Genomic DNA, 21,001 nt, shown 5'->3' on the forward strand with positions numbered 1-21,001 from the left:
CTCTATCCATTAAGAATATTCTTTTTTTATGGCATACAATCCTAAAGCATTAATATAATATCTTCTCAAGGAAAACTTGAGAAATTCCAACTCTAACTCACAGAAGTGACCCACAAAAAATGGGAAGAGCAACACTGTCCACTGGCACTGAAGAAAAGGAATTTTAATAGAACTCAATATTTTCATCAATCTATTATGATTCTAGAAAATAATTTCTATTAAGCATATAAATCACTAAATGTTCAACATTTTAACACTCTTCAACATATTAAATTTTCAAGAATGATTTCGAGATTATTCAAAAGAAAATTTATGAAACTAGAAAAGCGGAAGGGCAAAGATAAGCTTTAAGGATAGTAAATTAGTGTAATATGTACCATTCAGAGGGGGCCATATTTCCCAGTTTACCTAAAACAGTCTGTGTTTACACCTTATGCTTGAATAATAGTTAATAAAGTCCCCTTTCTTTCTCAAAAGTGTTCTAATTTAGATGATAAATTATAGTCACAGCAGATATAGGTTAGTAATTCTGGAACTACTTTATGTGTATACTAGATTAAATAAATACATAATTAAGTATATTGTGATAATGAGAGCCAGGATTCTCATTGCTGGAAAAAGAAGGTACACATAAGGAAAGGGGAAGACTAGAATGGACCCTGTGGTGTTGGACTGGAGTCAGAGGTGTCAGCACAAGCTCATGATGACAGAGAAAGAGAGAGGTGTCTAGAAAAAAGTATGAATGTATATGTATTTGTGTTAATATATACACATTTTCTAGGTCTGTGAATCTAAAAGGCCTAGAATTGATGATAGCCCAACAGCAATAAACAAATTTAGCATCCAAAGGAGGGTTTCCAAATGCCACCCTCCTTTTAAAAGAACAAGGGCTCCATGAAGAAATGATTGATCTCAATGCTGAAGCAGGGAAAATATAAATGAGCCTAGAATATCCTATGATGCAACAAAGTAAGGAAATGCTAAAAAATTAGGGGGGCATGCTGAAAGGACACTGGAACCAAACTGAAGGATCACCTAATGGCCATATCTGGGACAATTTGAGCAACAAAATAAATGATAGTAATGGATTACAAGCCATAAATTTAAATAAATACCCACAAGTCTATATTGATATAAATTAATAAAAAGGGAAGGAGAGGCAAATCTTCCTTACAGGAGACTATCAATAAATGTTTCTTAAAATGACAGAAATAGAAAAATCACACTTAGGCAAATACTACAGAAATAAATGCTTCAGGCAGGAATCTTTGATAGATGAAAAACGCAGTGTGATGAGGAAAAGGATATTTACATATGTCAAAGGTCTAACCCGCAAGATTCTCATTATTATTAATGGGGAAAATAGTAACTTTACCATGAAGAAACCCAGCAACCATCACCTTAACCAAACGATCAAAAGGAAGAAAAATTTCTTGCCAAAGATGTGTAACCTCAATCTAACCATGAGAAAAATACAAACCCAAACTGAGGAATATTCTACAAAATAATTTGTAGTACTCTTCAAAAGTGTCAAGACCATGAAAGACAAAGAAAGAGGGGGAACTGTCACACACTGGACAAGACTGTGGAAACACTGCACTGAATGCAATGTGGCATCACAACTACTAGAAAGTGAGAATATCTTGAAAATGAGAGAGACAGACGGTTTCACATTCTTTGCAGAACTTCTGCCTCACTTTAATTACCACCCTGCTGTCTTCCTGAAAGGTAAACACTATCCTTAATTCTAACTCTATGGTTAGTATTGCCTGTGTTGTAACTTTATGTTAAGGGAACTATACAGTATGAACATTCTTCTGTGTGGGGCTTCTTTTGTTCAACACCTTTGCTTCTCTTGAGAGATTCATTAATTCTGTTGCATGCAATGGTAGTTCATTTCTTGAGCTGCTGTATAGTAATTCCATTAAATGAATATATCACAATTTATCCAATGTAAGCTCTAGGTATTTTAGCTGCCGTTTGGGGAAATTACAAATAATGCTGTCATTAAATTTTTATATTTGTCTTTTGATGCCCACATACATGAATTTCTATAACAGATACAGCCAAACTTTTCTAAAGTGGTTATACCAATTCACTCTTCCAATAGCATACAAGAAATCCTGCTGCTCTAATGTTCTAACCAACGGTATAGGTATTTTCAGTCTTCTAGTTTTAACAATTTGGCATGTGTGCTGTGTATCTCATTGTGATTTTAATTTTCATTTGTCTGATTAGTAATGAAGCTGAGAACCTTTACATTTATTAATCACTTGGATTTCTTCTTTTGGGAAATACTGTTCAAGTCTCTTGCCCATTTTTCTACTGAGTCTGTATTTTGGTTATCAGTTCTTTGTCAGTTATGTGTTACAAATACCACTCACTCTCTTGATGGCATGTTTTGATATAATGAAGTTCTTAATTTTAATGCAATCTAATTTATAAATTTTTTTCCATCTGTTTTTCCTTTATCTTTAAACAAATCTTTCCAAGTCCCTGGAGGTCATGAAGATATATTATCCTATATTATTTTCTAGAAGCCTTTCATATTTAGAACTAATATCTGCCTGGAATTAATCTTTGTATATGGTATTACTTGGGGGACAGGTTTTATTTATTTCCATATGCATATACAATTGACTCAGTACCTATCCTGCCTACTAATAACAGCCACCTTTGTCATGAATTAAGTGTCCCTATAAACATTGATCTGTTTCTGAGTTGTCTTTCCTTACAGCAGCACAACACTGTCTTAATTAAATTTGATATCTAGCAGACAAAGTCTTCTCATTTTGTCTTTTTCATTAGGTGTGTCTGGCTATCCTTGATCCTTTATATTTATTTCCATATAAACTTCAGAAACAGTTTGCCATTTCTATCAAAGAATATTTGATATCTGATTTGGGTTGCAGTAAATCCACAGATCTATTTGGGGATAACTTACATCTTTACTATGAGTGAGTTTGCCAATCCAGGAACAAGGTATATCCCTCCATTTATTTAGGTCTTTAACTTGTATCAAAAATGGTCTGGAGTTGTTTCCCTGAAAATGTTTGTTACACATTGTTTCAGTTTGCTAAAGCTGCTAGAATGCAATATACTAGAAATGAGTTGGCTTTTTCAATGGGGATTTATTAAGTTATAAGTTACAATTCTAAGGCTGTGAAAACAACCAAATTAAGGCATCAACAAGAAGATACCTTCTGTGAGGAAAAGCTGCCTGGCATCCAGGGTTCCTCTGTCACATGGGAAGGCACGTGGCAATGTCTGCTGGTCCTTCTCTCCGGGCCCTGGCTTCAAAATGGCTCTCTCAGTTTCTGTGGGTCCTTCTTGCTTCTACCGGGGCATTTTCTTTCTTAGCTTCTCTGAGCTCTCTGAGTTTCATCTGTCTTTTATCCTCTCATAGACGATTCCAGCAAGGGAATTAAGAACCCCTTGAGTGGGCTGGGTCACATCTCCATGGAAACAACCCAATCAAAAGCTCCCACCCACAACAGGTCTGCCTGCACAAGAATGGGTTAAAAGAACATAGTCTTTTCTGGGGCATATAATAGCTCCAAACTAGCACACATATATTTCTAGGCATTTAATTTTTTGATGTTATTGTAAATTATATCTTTCAATTTCCTGTTTTTGTTGTTGCTGATATATAGAAATATAATTTTATATAATTTTATACTGACAGTAATCTTGCTAAGGTTTCTCAAAGTAATTCTAATAATATACCTGCAAGTTCTTTTATTTATCTGCAAATAATGACTTTTTTTTCTTCCTTTCTAATCATTATGTATGTCAGTGGTTTTTCTTGGCTTAATGTATTGGCTAGAACTTCCAGCACATTACTGAACAAAGATTTTTTTTGTAGATGCCTTTTATCAAATTCAGGAAATTCTCATCTACAGTTTGCTCAAAGTTTTTATAATGAGTGGGTATTGAATTTTAATCAATTTTTCTTTACATATTGAGATGACCATGTGTTTTTGTTTCTTCTTCATTCTGCTACAATGGGGAATTACACTAGTTGATTTTTCAGTGTCAAAAAGAAAGCACAGGAGAAATAACATTCCATCGTGTGTATATACCACAGTTTGTTTATCCACTCATCCGTTAATGGACATTTGGGCTGTTTCCATCTCTAGACAATTGTGAATAATGCCGCTATAAACTTCGGTTTACAAATGTCTGTTTGTGTCTTAGCTTTCCGTTCCTCTGAGTATATACATAATAATGGAACTGACAGCCAATATAGCAATTCTATACTTAGCTTCCTGAGGAACGCCCACACTGCCTTCCAGAGTGGCTGCACCATTCTACATTCCCACCAACAGTAAATAAGTATGACTGTTTTTCCACATCCTCTCCAGCACTTGTAATTTTCTGTTTTATTGATAATGGCCATTCTAGTAGCTGTGAGATGATATCTCGTGGTTTTGATTTACATTTTGCTAACTGCCAGTGAAGGTCAGCATCTTTTCATATGCTTTTGAGCTATTTATATTTCCTCTTCAGAAAAGTGTCTATCCGTGTCTTTTGCCCATTTTTTAATTGGGTTACTTGTCTTTCTGTTGTTGAGTTGTAAGGTCTCTTTATATGTTCTGGATATTAATCCCATATCTGATATGTGGTTTCCAAATATTGTCTTCTATTGCGTAGGCTGCCTTTTTACCTTTCTGACAAAGTCCTTTGATACACAAAAGTGTTAAATTTTGAGGAGATCCCACTTATCTATTTCTTCTTTGATTGCTTATGCTTTGGGTGTAAGGTCTAGGAAACCACCTCCTATCATAAAGTCTTTAAGATATTTCCCTACATTATCTTATAAAAGTCTTATGGTCTTAAGGCTAATGTTTAGGTCTTTGATCCATTTCAAGTTACTTTTTGTATAAGGTGTGAGGCAGGAGTCCTCTTTCATTATTTTGCATATGGATATCAAGTTCTCCAAACACCATGTATTGAACAGACTGCTCTGTCCCAGTTGCTTTGGCTTGACTGCCTTATCAAGGATCAATTGTTCGTAGATGAGAGGCTCTATTTCTGAACTCTCAATTTGATTCCATTTTTCGGAATATCTATCTTTATGCAGTACCATGACATTTTAACCACTGTAACTTTGTAGTATTCTTTAAAGTCAGGTAGTGTGAGACCTCCCACTTTAAGGTGAAAAGGATAAAAAACAAGTGTAGATATAAATTTCCAATAAAATTTGTGGTATTATATCACAAAGGACAAATATGTTGTTACTTGATAAAGCAAAAAGGTGGTCTGTTAGAACATAAAACTGAGCTGCACAGGCCACTAAAATGACCCAATATAAGACATTACTTTTGTTCTGCTTAATGTGAAGGACAACAAACAATGTTCATATTATACTCAATGAGGAAACCAATAGTCATTAAATGCTATAAAATGAAATAGAAAATAAACCATCTTCTTCAATTTACGAGATGTTTTTTTGACAAAAATAAAGGAACATTAATAAATGGCAAAAAAGATGAGTCTTACGTTGAATGGCAAAAAATACACAAAACCAAAAAGGATTGCACATTATGTCAAGATTTCTTATGAGGGTAGTAGGAGGAAGGAAAAGGGCATAGCACTCAAATTATTTCAAGTGCCCCAACTTAAATTAAGTCTAAACTCTCTAATGATTCTTTAGTGATGCAAAGAAAAGGGATATAACCGGTAAAGCAAATATAGGTATTGCTTACATGTTTAAAAGACTCATAGGGAACTGCTGTGGACCCTGTCTCTTCTAGATAATCCTCCCAGCTTAATTCCACTTCTTCCACACCAGATCCAGTATCTGAAATAAAATAAATAAATAAATAAACAAAACAAACACAGGTGAACCCCAATTAAAGAAAACTAAGGGTACAAAAGCATAAACTTAATAAACCTAACTTACAAAATTTACTTCATGACAATTAATTGATTTTACACAAAAGAATTAAGAGTTCTTTTTAAATGGCTGGTTCCCTCAGTACACTGATTTTCACTAAATCTCAACAGCTCAGTAGTATGATTCACTGTCCTGCTCATATCCCATCTGGGGTTCACCCAAATGGATCCTATAAAGCTGGTTGTGTAAACTATTACAACCACTTTGGACTGCAATTTGTTATCTAATGCAAAATAGTTATAATATCTAATAGACATTTCAAACTTAAATTTTCAACATGATTCTTCCTTAGTTCTCTCCAACTGAGTAAATGATACTACCAATCAATCTTTTGGCTCAATCAAAAATATGTGTAGTTATCCTTGTTTTCTCCTTTTCTTTCATACCTTACATCTAAACCATCAGAAAATTCTGCAGGTACTACCTTTAAAACACATCCCAATTCTAATCATTTTCCATTACATCTACTGCTATCTCTCTAGGCCAAGACCTAACCACAGTATCTTTCACCTATCAGCCACACTTGAAATAAAATCTAAAATCCTTGGGAAACTACAAAGACCCAAGATGATCTGGCCTCTAGCTAGCTACCTTCCCACCTCAACCCAACCAGACTCCTGTGGCTCAGTGCAATCAAGTAACAATGAGTGCCTTCCATTTCTTCTCTGTCTTCAAGCCTCTGCTAATTGCTATTCCCTCAGCTCAAAGACTCATCCCATGGAATCTTTCATGCCTCCATTTCATCCAAGTCTCTACTCAAATAACTCCTCTTCAGAAAGGCCTTCCATCAGCACCCATCTAAAGTAGAAATCCCTGGGCCCTGTTTTCATTTTGTTTGTGCCATTCATCCCTACCTGAAAACATACTACATGTCTGTTTATCTCTCCCACTAGATCATAAGCTCCAGGAAGACAGTAACTGAGTTTTGGTAATTCCTATATCTCTGTAACCTAGACTACTGAGTACCTGATATACAATAAAGACAATAAATATTTGTTGAATGAGCAAAGATTCAAATACTCCATAATCCAATAATCCTACTTCATTTAAGCTCCCTAAGAGCAGGTATTGCTGTTTTGTTCACTGATGTAATTCTCACTGCCCAGAACAATGCGTGGTACATAGTAAATTCCAATAAACAGTTCCTGAATGAGTATACCCTAAGGAAACCCAAGCTTCACAAAAATACAAGAAGATATATAAAGGATGTTAACCACAACACTGTTTGTAATAGCAATGGACTGGAAAGACTTAGTAGAAGACTAGATCAATTATGACCTTTCCATAATGGAATACCACTATACAGTAGTTGAAATGAATGACCTAGTATTGACATAGATAAAGCCTGAAAAAAAAGTCAACTGAAAAAGGGAAGTGCAGAATGAAAAGCATAGCAAGATGCAATTTAGGTTTCAAAATAAGACTTTGTGGCATAAATCTCATGAATATACACATATTTTAAAAAATTTAAAAAAAAAGATGGAAAGAATATACATCAGCTTCAACAGAGTTATCTCTGGGGACAGAGAGAAGAAAACAAGAATAGGAGGAATAGAAACATGAGGCTTAAACTGTATTATGTATTTTTAAAATGGAAGCAGGGGAATCCAAGATGGTGGATTAGGAGAGACAGTGCAAAACACTTCTCCATGAAAAAACTAGATAAAAGACAGAAAGTCTCCAGAATACCAGTGCCAGGATTCTACTGGCTGGACAAGGTCCGCTACATCCACAGTGACTGTGCACTTGATGAAACCAAGAGTCTGTGTTTGGAATTGAGTGAATGTTTGAGGCTGCTGGGGAAATGGTAGCCAAGCCACTCTGTGGTGGAAAGAAACTTGGGATCAGAGTTTGGAGGTGGGTGTCCTAGTTTGCTAATGCTGCGGAATGCAAAACACCAGAGATGGATTGGCTTTTATAAAAAGGGGGTTTATTTGGCTATAAAGTTACAGTCTTAAGGCCATAAAGTGTTCAAGGTAACACATCAGTAATCAGGTACCTTCACTGGAGGATGGCCAATGGTGTCCGGAAAACTTCTGTTAGCTGGGAAGGCACGTGGCTGGCGTCTGCTCCAAAGTTCTGGTTTCAAAATGGCTTTCTCCCAGGACGTTCCTCTCTAGCAAGCTTGCTCCTCTTCAAAACGTCACTCACAGCTGCACTCTCTTCAGTCTCTTTGAGTCAGCATGTTTTATACGGCTCCACTGATCAAGACCCACCCTGAATGGGTGGGGTCACACCTCCATGGGAGTATCCCACCAAAGTCACCACCCACAGCTGGGTGGGGCACATCTCCATGCAAACAACCTAATTCAAACGTTCCAACTTAATCCCCACTATTCTGTCTGCCCCACAAGATTGCATCAAAGAATATGGCTTTTTCTGGGGGACATAATACCTTCAAACTGGCACAGTGGATTAGTTTAAAAATCCAAAAAGCAGCTGCGGATCCAGAGAGCCATGCAGTTGAGCAGTGGGGACTGCCTTCCACGCCCTGGGCACCCACCTCAGTATCTGGTGTGGCTGATAGCCTTTTGCATACCTGCAGCTAACTGTCCTGGAGTCAGGAACAGGTGCTGCAGCAGGCAGAGGACCGCAGAAGTGGGAAGTTACCACACCCCATACAGCCATCTTTTCAGAGGACTGGGAGCCATCACTTTGTGGCACTGCGGCTGAGAGCTAACCTTGGGGATTCCACTTGCCAGTGAGGTTGTGCAGTCTTTCTCCACGGAGGTCTGCAGAGTGCACAGCTTAGAGGCGGGGTCCCACACAGAAGTGCCAAGAGCCCTACATCAATCCTAGGGACTTGTGGGCAACGGCAGAGAAAGACTGTGGGGAATCTCAGCTGAAGGGTTGGAATTGTGCAACAGCCCCAGGGTATTCCAGCAACAACCCCAGGAACGGCTGGGAGTTCTCAGTCTTAAAGCCGTCTTCCCTGCCTTACTGCACAGGGCACACCCCCCACCCTCAGGACTGGCAGTCTGAAATGCACACAGAAAATTGGTGCACTGATTGGACCTCCACAAAGTTTGGACCCCACTGGCTGCACAGATGAAGCTGGGAAGAGCTGGTTTGAGTGTAATAGGTGGCTCGGGGGCGCCATCGGCTGGTAGATGAGGGAAAGTGCACTCCACCAAGCTGTAGCTCTTTCAAATTATAGATAATTGTTCATATAAGCCTGCATATCCTAAAAGAACCCTATCAAGATAAGCAAATGCCAAAAGGCCAAAAACAACAGAAAATTCTAAAGCATATGAAGAAACAAGAAGATATGGATAACCCAAACGCTCAAATCAAAAAACTAGGGACACAGAACTTGGAGCAATTAATCAAAGAAGTAATCACAAACAACAAGATTATGGCTCAGGATATAAAGGACATCAAGAACACCCCAGAAGAGCATAAAGAAGAATTTGCAAGAGAAATAAAAAAAAAAGAAAATAGATGAGCTTATGGAAATAAAAGAAACTGTTGATCAAATTAAAAAGATCCTAGAAACACAGAGCAGCAGATTAGATGAACCCAAAGAAAGAGTAAGTGAACTTGAAGAAAATGCTCTGGAAAATGAAAGCAGAAAAGAACGAATGGTGAAAAAATTTGGAAAATTTGAAATGGATCTCAGGGATATGATGGACAACATGAAGCACACAAATATAAGAATAATTGGTGTTCCAGAAGGGGAAGAGAAGGGTAAAGGTCTAGGAAGAGTATTCAAAGACTGTGTTGGGGAAAACTTCCCAACCTTCTAAACGACATAAATACATGTATCATAGACACCCAACGAACTCCTAACAGAACAAATCCAAATAAAGCCACTCCAAGACATATTTGATCAGATTGTCAAATACTGAAGAGAAAGAGCAAGTTTGGAAAGCAGCAAGAGAGAAGCAATTCACCACATACAAGGAAAACAACATAAGACTAATAAGTAGTGACTACTCAGTGGCCACCATGGAGGCAAGAAGGTAGTGGTATGACATATTTGAAATTCTGAAAGAGAAAAATTTCCAACCAAGAATTCTTTATCCAGCAAAGTTCTCCTCCAAATTTGAGGGAGAGCTTAAAATCTTCACAGACAAACAAACGCTGAGAGAATTGGCTAACAAGAGACCTGCCCTATTTGAGATACTAAAGGAAACCCTACAGGCAGAGAAAAAAAGAAAGGAGAGAGAGGTATGGAGAAGGGCTCAGAACTAAAGACTTTTAGTGAGGGTACATTAAAGGAAATAAAGAGAGGGGGAAAAATATATCTGACAACTAAAAACCAAAGGATATGATGGCTGATTCAAGAAGTGCCTTCACAGTAATATCATTGAATGTGAATGGATTAAACTCCCCAATTAAAAGATATAGATTGGCAGAAAGGATTAAAAAACATGAACTATCAACATGTTGCTTACAGGACACTCATCTTAGACACAGAGACAAAAAGAAATTGAAAGTGAAAGGATGGGAAAAAATATTATATGCAAGCTACAGCCAAAAGAAATCGGGGTAGCAATATTAATCTCAGAAAAAAATATACTTTAAATGCAAGGATGTTATAGGAGACACTGAAGGTCACTATACACTAATAAAAGGGACAATTCAATAAGAAGAAATAAAAATCATAAATGTCTATGCACCCAAATCAAAGTGCATGAAAGTACATGAGACAAACATTGGCAAAACTGAAGGAAGCAATAGATGTCTCCACAATAATTGCAGGAGACATCAATATATCACTCTCTCCTATAGATAGATCAACCAGAGAACCAATAAGGAAACTGAAAACCTAAACAATGTGATAAATGAATTAGACTTAACAGACATATATAGAACATTACATCCCAAATCAACAGGATACACATTCTTCTCTAGTGCACACGGAACTTTCTCCAGAATAGATCATATGCAGGACCATACAACAAGTGTCAATAAATTTAAAAAGACTGAAATTATTCAAAGTACATTCTCTGATTATAATGGAATACAATTAGAAATCAATAATCATCAGAGATTTAGAACATTCATAAATATCTGGAGGTTAAACAACACACTCCTAAACAATAGGGGGTTAAAGAAGAAATAGCAAGAGAAATTGCCATGTATCTAGATATGAATGAAAATGAGAGCATAAAATATCAAAACTTATGGGATGCAGCGAAGGTGGTACTGATGGGGAAATTTATAGCTCTAAATGTATATACATTAAAAAGGAAGAAAGAGCTAAAACCAAAGAACTAATGGAACAACTGAAGAAGCTAGAAAAGGAACAGCAAACTAATCCTAAACCAAGTAGAAGAAAAGAAATAAGAGGGATTAAAGCAGAAATAAATGACATAGAGAACAACAACAACAAAAAAAAACAATAGAGAGAATAAATAAAACCAAAAGTTGGTTCTTTTAGAAGATCAACAAGATTGACAAGCCCCTAGCTAGACTGACAAAATAAAAAAGAGAGAAGACCCAAATAAACAAATAATAAATGAGAGAAGCATCATTCCTGCAGATCCCAAAGAAATTTGAAAAATTATAAGAGGATACTATGAACAACTGTATGCCAACAAATGGCATAATGTAGAGGAAATGGACAATTTCCTGGAAACACATGAACAACCTAGACTGACCAGAGAGGAAACAGAAGCCCTTAACAAACCAATCACAAGCAAAAAGATCCAATCAGTCATCAAAAAGCTTCCCACAAATAAATGCCCAGGGCCTAATGGCTTCACAGGGGAATTCTACCAAACTTTCCAAAAAGAACTGACACTAATCTTACTTAAATTCTTTCAAAACATTAAAGAAAATGGAACACTACTTAACCCATTTTATGAAGCTAACATCAGTTGCATACCAAAACCAGGCAAAGATGTCACAAGAAAGGAAAACCACAGGCCAATCTCCCTAATGAATATAGATGCAAAAATTCTCAAAAATATACTTGCAAATTGAATCCAAAGGCACATCAAAAAAAATCATACACCATGACCAAGTGGGGTTCATTCCAGGCATGCAAGGATGGTTCAACATAAGAAAATCAAACAATGTAATACTACACATTAAGCAGTCAAAAGGGGAGAATCAAATGATAATCTCAATAGATGCTGAAAAAGCATTTGACAAAATTCAGCATCCTTTTTTGATTAAAACCTTTCAAAAGGTAAGAATTGAAGGAAACTGCTTCAATATGATAAAGGGCATGTATGAAAAATCCACAGCCAGCATAGTACTCAATGGCAAGAGTCTGAAAGCCTTCCCTCTAAGATCAGGAATGCAACAAGGATGCCTGCTGTCACCACTGTTACTCAACATTGTGCTAGAAGTGCTAGCCAGAGCAACCAGGCAATAAAAGGCATCCAAATTGGAAAGGAAGAAGAAAAACTGTCATTATATGTGGAAATAAACAAATCGACATCACAGCTACTTGAGCTAATAAAGCAAATTTAGCAAAGTAGTGGGATACAAGATTAATTCACATAAGTCAGTAATGTTCCTATATACTAGAAATGACCGAATTGAAGAGACACTCAAGAAAAAGATTCCATTCTCAATAGCAACTAAAAAAATCAAGTACCTAGGAATAAACTTAACCAAGGATGTAAAAGATCTATACACAGAAAACCACATAACTTTACTAAAAGAAATAGAAGAGGACCTAAAAAGATGGAAAAATATTCCGTGTTTATGGATAGGATGGCTAAATGTCGTTAAGATGTCAATTCTACTCAAATTCATCTACAGATTCAATGCAATCCCAATCAAAATTCCAACAATCTACTTTGCACATTTGGAAAAGCTAGTTATCAAATTTATTTGGAAGAGAAAGATGCCTCAAATTGCTAAAAACATTTTAATAAAGTAAAATGAAGTGGGAGGACTTACATAGACTTCCAGACTTTGAAGCCTACTAGGTTGAACTTAAGTGTTTGGAAATGGACAGAGGTGACGGTAGCACGTTTTTCTGAGAATAACTAACAGTGCTGAATGGTGTGTGAATGTGGTGGAAAGGGGTAGCCTGGAGTCATGTATGTCACCAGAAGGAAAGTTAGAGGTTAAAATATGGGAATGTACAAAACAGTGAATCTTGCAGTGGACAATGTCCATGATTAACTGTACAAATATTAAAAATCTCTTTCATGAACTAGAACAAATGTATCACTCCATAACTAGAAGTTAATAATAGGGAGGTATACAGGGAAAAATATAACTTTTGCAAACTGTGTACTACATTTAGTAGTATTTTAACATTCTTTCATCAACAGTAACAAATGTACTACACCAATATCATGAGTCAATAATGGAGGGGGGTAGTTGGGGGTATGCGAGGATTTGACTTTCCTTTTTTTGTCTTTATTTCTTTTCTGGAGTAATGAAAATGTTCTAAAAATTGAAAAAAAATTAATTGTGGCGATGGATGCACAGCTGTATGAGGATACCATGGGCAACTGATTGTGCACTTTGGATCTTCGGATGATTGCATGGTAAGTGAACAATTTCAAAAAAAATAAATGAAAAAATGAAAACAATAATAAAAAGCAATCAAATTAGTAAATGAGTCAAAGACATGAAGAGACATTCATCAAAGAGGATACACGGGGGGCAATTAAGCACATATAAAAATGTTCATTGTCACTAGTCATTAGGGAAACACAAATTAAGAGTTCAATGAGATTATCACTACACAACTATCAGAATGGCTGAGGTAAAAAATAGTGACCATATCAAATGTTGGTAAGGATGTGGAAAATAGACCTTTCATACATTGCTGGCAAATGTGTAAAATGGTATAGTCATTCTGGAAAATAGTTTGGCAGCTTTTTAACTAAAAATGTTTTTCATATGACCCAGAAATCACAATCCAGGACACTTACCCCAGAAAAATGAAAACTTATGCACACAAATTGTTCACAGCAGCTTTATTTGTAATAGCCCCAAATTGTAAACAACCAAACTGTATTACAATAGATGCAGTTAACAAACTGTGGTACATCTGTGGAATACTAGTCAGCAATAAAAAGGAACTGTTAATAGATGCAAAAACTTAAATGGAATGTCAAGGGCATTATTTTAAATGAAAAAAAAAAAAAGCCAACCTCAAAAGGTCACATACTGTATGATTCTATTTATGTAACAGTCTCAAAATGGCAAAAGTATCGAGACGGACAATAGATTAATGGTTGCCTGGATGGCTAGAGCTGGTGGGGAGGAGGGGGTAGGTGGCACTATAAAAGTGGTAAAAGGGAGCTCTTTGTGGTGATGGAATGGTTCTGTATCTTACTTAAGGTGGTGGTTACAGTAATCTACACATGTTTTAAAAGGACACAGAACTACATACACTGTATACCAATGTCAGTTTCTTGGTTGATCTTCTACTACAGTTATGTAAGATGTAACTAACAGAGGAAACTGGGAGAAGGGTATACAGGACCTCTCAGTACTACCTCTGAAACTGCAAGTGAATCTAAAATTATTTGAAAATAATTAGAAAGTAGCTGTCAAAATTAAAATATTATTTTAAAAAAGAACCCTGTTCATAAAAGTTAATTATTTTTTCAGCAAATATCATAAGTATCTCCTAGTTTCCAGTCTCTGCCAGGTGCAAGAGATGGTAATAAAAGATAATGCATGCCTTCGAAGAGCTTACAGTTTAGTGGTAGAAAGGCAAGTCAGACAATATAACCTGGGTAATATAATTCTGCGCCTAAAGAATAAATTCTGCTCAGCAAAATCAATACCTGCATCAAGCTGCTGCTCCCCGTTCATCTCCACAGTACATGGGCTATCTCCTCCCCACACAAAGGAAAGGTCTTAAGGTTCTGCTAACGTCTGAAGATTACTTGCAGGTCTCAAGTGTGTTCAATGGGCATCCAATGGTCCATGTAAAAGTGCTGAAAATCAAAAAGAACACATAAACAGCTGGAAGCCAAGAATGTTTGCTCATTCATAAGACACGGCACTCAACTCAGGTGAGAGGGCAGATTAAAATGATGGCTCACTATCAATGCTTTTCTTCACTCTTCACTAGTTTTAATTTCCCTTTCCTTACAACTTGTAGCAAATCCAAAGATGACAGCTGAATCATAAGCAGATAAAAACAAAAACACACTGGCAGAATAAATGGGATTGGAGGAAAAAAAGGACACTTTTTCTAATTTTGAAGATTGTATGTACATATAAGATAAAGCTATCAAAACCTTGATAAAATATCCAAAAATCACAACAAATTAAAATGTATATGAATCACTACCCTTTGAACTTAGATTACATTACTTAGCACCCTCATTTATATCCACAAAATCTCCAAATCCTGATTATTTCCCTGGGGGAGGGGTTAAGTTAGCCTTCAGTGCTCTGTCTTACACAATGAATTAGATTCAGGATATAGGACTACTTTAGTTCCAAAAAGTGTCAACTATATCGGAGTCTACAATAACACCTGTAAGGATAGCCCCTCCAAAATTGTCTCTGAACCCATTTATTCTTTTTTCCAAACAGCTTTACTGAAATACATTTCATATACCATAAAATTTCCCATTTTAACTGTACAATTCAATAACTTTCAGTAAATTTAGAGTTGTATAACCATCACTATAATCCATAATCCAATACAATACAATCCATAATCCAATTAGAACATTTCCATCACCCCAAAAAGAAGTCTCATGACCATTTGAAGACCATCTCCAGTCCCACCCCTAACTCTAGGCAACCACTAATCTTTCTGTCTATATAGTTTTGCTTTTTCTGAACATTTCACATAAACGGAATCATACAATGTGTGGTCTTTTGCTTCTGTTTTTTCCATTTAGTGTAATATTTTTGAGGTTTATCCACATTGCATACATATAGCAACAGCATATGTGAAGCTATTTATTCTTGTTTTACATACATTAAAAACAATCTAAGATATTGCTTTTATATGTGCTCAACAGATTAGAACGAGTAAATTAAAAGGGGGAAAGAGCTGCTACAGGAAGGTATGAGGACAATACAGAAATCTGTAAAAGTGGGATAGGTTACTCAGTAGCCACAGCTGTAGGGGGTGATATTCTGCAGGATAAAGCAACTCTATACCTCTGAGAAGGTTGTGAGTTTGTATTAGAGCTCTGATTCTCTTTAAAAAAAAAAACTTTAATCAGGTTAAATTTTAATATACCCTTTAAAAAGTTACTAGCGATCTAAAGCATAGCAGCTTCAGATGGGTAATAGGAACACTGAGGTTCTAATTCCCCTCTGTTGATAATGAGCTATGCAAATATTATACAGACCATATTATGTCAATTTCATTAGCCAAAAAAATGAGCAGATAGGACCACACTATCTGTGAAGTCTTCTGCAGATTTAAAAAGTTAAGACTGAGCACTTTAAAAGTTTTAATTTAAAAAATTGTTAAAACTTAAAACATAGAATTATAGGTATATAGTCTAGAAAAATCAAAACAGGGACTCAAACAGATAATTGTACTGCCATGTTCATAACAAAATTATTCAAAACAGCCAAAAAGGTAGAAACTACCCAACAGTCCATCAACAGGTGAATGAATAAACAAAATGTGGTGCCTATACACACAAACATGATGGAATACTATTCAGTCATAAAAAGGAATGAGGTTCTGATACATGCTACAATATGGATGAACTTTGAGAATAGGTGAAATAAGCGCCAGGTACAAAAGACCACATATTGTATGATTCTGCTTACATGAGGTATGTAGAATAGGCAAATTCACAGAGACAGTAAGTAGACTAGAGGTTACCAGAGGTCATGGGGAAGGGAGAATGGGGAGTTCTGCTTAACAGTAACAGGTACAGAGTTTCTGTTTGGGGGGATGGAGAAGCTTGGGTAATGGATGGTAATGATGGTAGCACAATATTGGAAATCTAAATAATGCCATGGAATTGTACTCTTAAAAATGATAATAATGGCAAATTTTATGATATGCTACCACAATACATTTTTATAACTGTTAAAATTCTGAATACCCCATTTAAGAAAACTGTCAGTTGTTCCAAATCACATCATACAGCATAAGCACTGAAAACCACACTTTCACAGATGGGGACACAACTGAATAGAAACTTAGCAGTGAGACTTAAAGCCTTGAAGTATGCTCCTTCTCTCAGTTTGCTTTCCTAAACTAAGCCTGAAACATCCAAACTACACTACTTCACCTAATTCAATTGCCCCTCCGATATTTATCAAATACCAGCTCATTAACATCCACTATTCTAGGAGATGAGGGTAACACAATCCACCAGGCAGACATAGTTCCTGCATTCATGGAGCTTATTTTCAATGAGGGACAAAAATTAAGACAACAATTAAAAACTACTGGGTGTGGTGACATCATCAACATGTCAATGTAAGATATCCATCCCCTGGAAAAGTTTCCCCTAAGAATCAGCTAATGAAGGGAAAATTCTACTTGCTCAGAACACTGCAGGACCATAGAGATTGGAGAAGGACTCAACAAAGGCTGAATCAAAGAAAAAGAAAAGTAATCTCCAAGATCAGGTAAGAGATATGCTTCCTGGACAAGTCAGTCCAGAAAGCCCCTCACTTGGTCCCATGAAGCTTGAGAGAAGCACAGAGGCAGCCCAGTTTGGGTCTCTCCTGCCGTGGATGCAGGCTATAAAGCCACTCAGCAGGAGTTACAACCCCACACGTGTCCAGGCATGAGGACCCAAGTCCACAGAGACCCAGGGGAGAATACAAGCCAATCAGGAATATCCATACAAAAGGGTCCCAGGGGAAAAAGGGAGGGAGGGAGGGAGAGAGGGAGAGAGAGACAGACAGAGAGAGAGAGAGAGAGAGAGACCATGGCAGAACTGTTGGCAAGAGGTGCACATACTCAATCCAGTTTCTGTTGGCTGGACCACCTAAACACAAAACGGACTTTTCTGAATTGACCCACCTTTCTGGATTAACCCCATCTGGGTCCCCAAGACACCCTAACAGGGAAGAAACCAGAGGCAGAAAAGTCCCACATAGTTTAAAAAAAAAAAAAAGGAGAGGGGACTAAACTGCTCTAAGAGAGGGTGGGTGGGTCCCAGAACTGAAAAGTTTAAGGAAAAGGAATAACTGAATGAGGGAGAATTTAAACAAATCATAGGAGCTGGGGAGAGAAAATTCTGCACAAAAGCATACAGAACAGATCAAGATTCCTAGAAAATGAATGAAGGAAAGGAAGCTTTCTCCTGAAGGTGAAACAATTGCACAAAAAATGCAATATTAAAAATTGTACCACATATCCAGGGCAAGAATCAGATGAAGAACAGCTGAGAAAATCTGAAGAGTTAAACATGGGATACTCTATAGATCCAGAATAAGTTGGACTAAGTGTCAAAGAAGAGTTTTAACACAAAGCCAATCAACAATAAAATCCAGGACAAGAAGGAGAAATGGACCTTCAGGGTTAACTCATCAAGATAATCAGATGCCCAGATATCAGCAAAAAATTACAAGCCATACTAAGAAGTAACAAGATATGACTCAGTCGAGGGAACAAATTAAAACTTCAGAAGAGACATAGACTTTGGAACAACTAATCAAAGAAGTTCAAACAAATCTCCTAAACTAGTTCAATGAGGTGAAGGAAAATATGCATACAGAGCTAAAGGATGTTAAGAAGACAATGTTTGAGCATAAAGAAGACACTGAAAGTTTAAAAAGAAACATAACAAAAATATGGAGATGAAAGTCACAATACACAATACACTGGAGGCATACAAAAGCAGATTTGAGGAGGAACCTAAGATGGCGGCTAGGTGAGACAGGACAAAAAAAACATCTCCATAAAAAATACTAGAAAAAAAACAAGACGGTGACCCAGAGTACCAGTTTCAGCGATGCGCCAGTTGGATGAGGCCTCCTAGCACCACAGGGGCTGTATACTAGGTGTAACCAGGAGTCTGCGTTCCGAAACGAGTAAGCCGGCTGGAAGACCCGCAGCCATGCTGCGGTGTGGGGAAGCCGGGGGTTGGCGGCTGGAGACAGACTGGTTCTTTAAAAAAAAAAAAAGGGAAAAATCCAGGAGCGGCCGCAGTTGCCAATGGTGGAAACCGCGCAGCGAAACACGACAGGAGCAAGCTGAGCCGGCCTCTTGGTCTCGGCCATGGAGGATAGCTCGCAGCAGACACCCTCGAGACCAGGGAAGTGCAGGGGAGAGCCAGAGGGAGGGAGAAGCCCTGCAGCTTATAGCTGGATCCCCGGAGGGCTGGATAAACTCCTGCCCGGAGCCGTGCCCACAGCCCAGAGCCCCGCCAGTTGTCCCAGAGTTGGAAAGGAGGAACTGGGCAAAGAGAGGGGGTTGTGGAGACGCCCCGTTCAACCATTTTTGCGTCAGGCTGAGAGCGCCCCAGCACGGCAGGGCGGCCTAGGGCTTCCCTTAAGGGACGGCGCACAGTTGTGACGTAGCACAGCCCTCCCTCAGCAGAGGTCCTGGAAGATCACAGCTGAGAAAGAGGGCCCACTCGGAAAACCCAGGGACCCTGCGCCAAGTCCGGTGGTTTTTGGGTCAGCGAGAGAGAGGGTCTGGGACAGATCCGAAATGAAGGCTTAGGCTCTTGTGACGGCCTTGACTCTCCAGGAACACCTGGGGGGATTGACTATTAAGACTGCCCTGCCTCCCTGGCCACCTGGACACACGCCCCACATTCAGGGTGGATGGCTCTAGCAACACACCCAAACTGAGTTCACCAACTGAACCCCCACAAGAATCATTTCCCCACACACTGCGGGGACAAGGTTGGGGAGAGCTGACTTGAGGGGTATAGGTGACTCACAGATGCCATCTGCTGGTTAGCTAGAGAAAGTGTACGCCACCATCCTGTGTTTATGAAAAATTGAATTGGCATTTTTTTTTTAACAACTCGAAAAAACCCTGTTAAGCAAAGCAAATGCCAAAAGGCTAAAAACAACAGAAAATCTCAATGCATATGATAAAACCAGATGATATGGAGAACCCAAGTCCAAACACCCATATCAAAATATCAGAAGACACCCTATACATGGCTCAATTAATCAAAGAACTACAATCGAGGAACAAAAACATGGCAAAGGATTTAAAGGACATCAAGAAGACCATGTCCCAGGATATAAGTGACATAAAGAAGACCCTAGAAGAGCATAAAGAAGACATTTCAAGAGTAAATTAAAAAAAAAAAAAATAGAAGATCTTATGAAAATAAAAGAAACTGTTGGCCAAATTAAAAAGATTCTGGATATTCACAATACAAGACTAGAGGAAGCTGAACAAAGACTCAAAGTCCTAGAAGTCCACAGAACAGAAAATGAAAAAACAAAAGAAAGAATGGAGAAAAAAATCAAAAAAATCAAAATGGATCTCAGGGATACGATAGATAAAATAAAATGTCCAAACTTAAGACTCATTGGTGTCCCAGAAGGGGAAGAGAAGGGTAAAGGTCTAGAAAGAGTATTCAAAGAAATTGTTGGGGAAAACTTCCCAAACCTTCAACACAATATAAATACACAAAGCATAAATGCCCAGCCAACTCCAAATAGAATAAATCCAAATAAACCCACTCCGAGACATACTCTGATCAGACTCTCAAATACTGAAGAGAAGGAGCAAGTTCTGAAAGCAGCAAGAGAAAAGCAATTCACCACATACAAAGGAAACAACATAAGACTAAATTGTGACTACTCAGCTGCCACCATGGAGGCGAGAAGGCAGTGGCATGACATATTTAAAATCCTGAGAGAGAAAAATTTCCAACCAAGAATACTTTATCCAGCAAAACTCTCCTTCAAATTTGAAGGAGAGCTTAAATTTTTCAAAGACAAACAAATGCTGAGAGAGTTTGCCAATAAAAGACCTGCCCTACTCCAGATACTAAAGAGAGCCCTACCGACAGAGAAGCAAAGAAAGTAGAAAGAGATATAGAGAATTTTAACAGACATATATAGAACCTTACATCCCAAATCACCAGGACACTCATTTTTCTCTAGGGATCAAGGATCTTTCTCCAGAAGGGACCATAGGCTGGGACATAAAACAAGCCTCAATAAATTTAAGAAGAAAAAAGAAAATTGAATATATTCAAAGCACATACTCCAACCACAATGGAATACAAATAGAAGTCAATAATTTTTTGAATTGTA

At 37.6% G+C, this 21,001-nt stretch overlaps 1 protein-coding gene across 1 annotated transcript in view; it reads right to left on the reverse strand.

Moving 5' to 3' along the window:
• Positions 1-21,001, reverse strand: part of SFMBT1 (Scm like with four mbt domains 1) — a 176,160-nt gene that overhangs the window by 49,812 nt on the left and 105,347 nt on the right. The window contains exons 2-3 of the mRNA XM_037798237.1: positions 14,614-14,766; positions 5,709-5,803 (exon numbers count right to left, since the gene is read on the reverse strand). Coding sequence (XP_037654165.1) covers positions 5,709-5,803; positions 14,614-14,641 — 123 coding nt within the window. The 5' untranslated portion in view covers positions 14,642-14,766. The remainder of the gene's footprint in view (positions 1-5,708; positions 5,804-14,613; positions 14,767-21,001) is intronic.

This window comes from Choloepus didactylus, chromosome 1, assembly GCF_015220235.1.
Source record: "Choloepus didactylus isolate mChoDid1 chromosome 1, mChoDid1.pri, whole genome shotgun sequence".
Classification (NCBI taxonomy): Eukaryota; Metazoa; Chordata; class Mammalia; order Pilosa; family Megalonychidae; genus Choloepus; species Choloepus didactylus.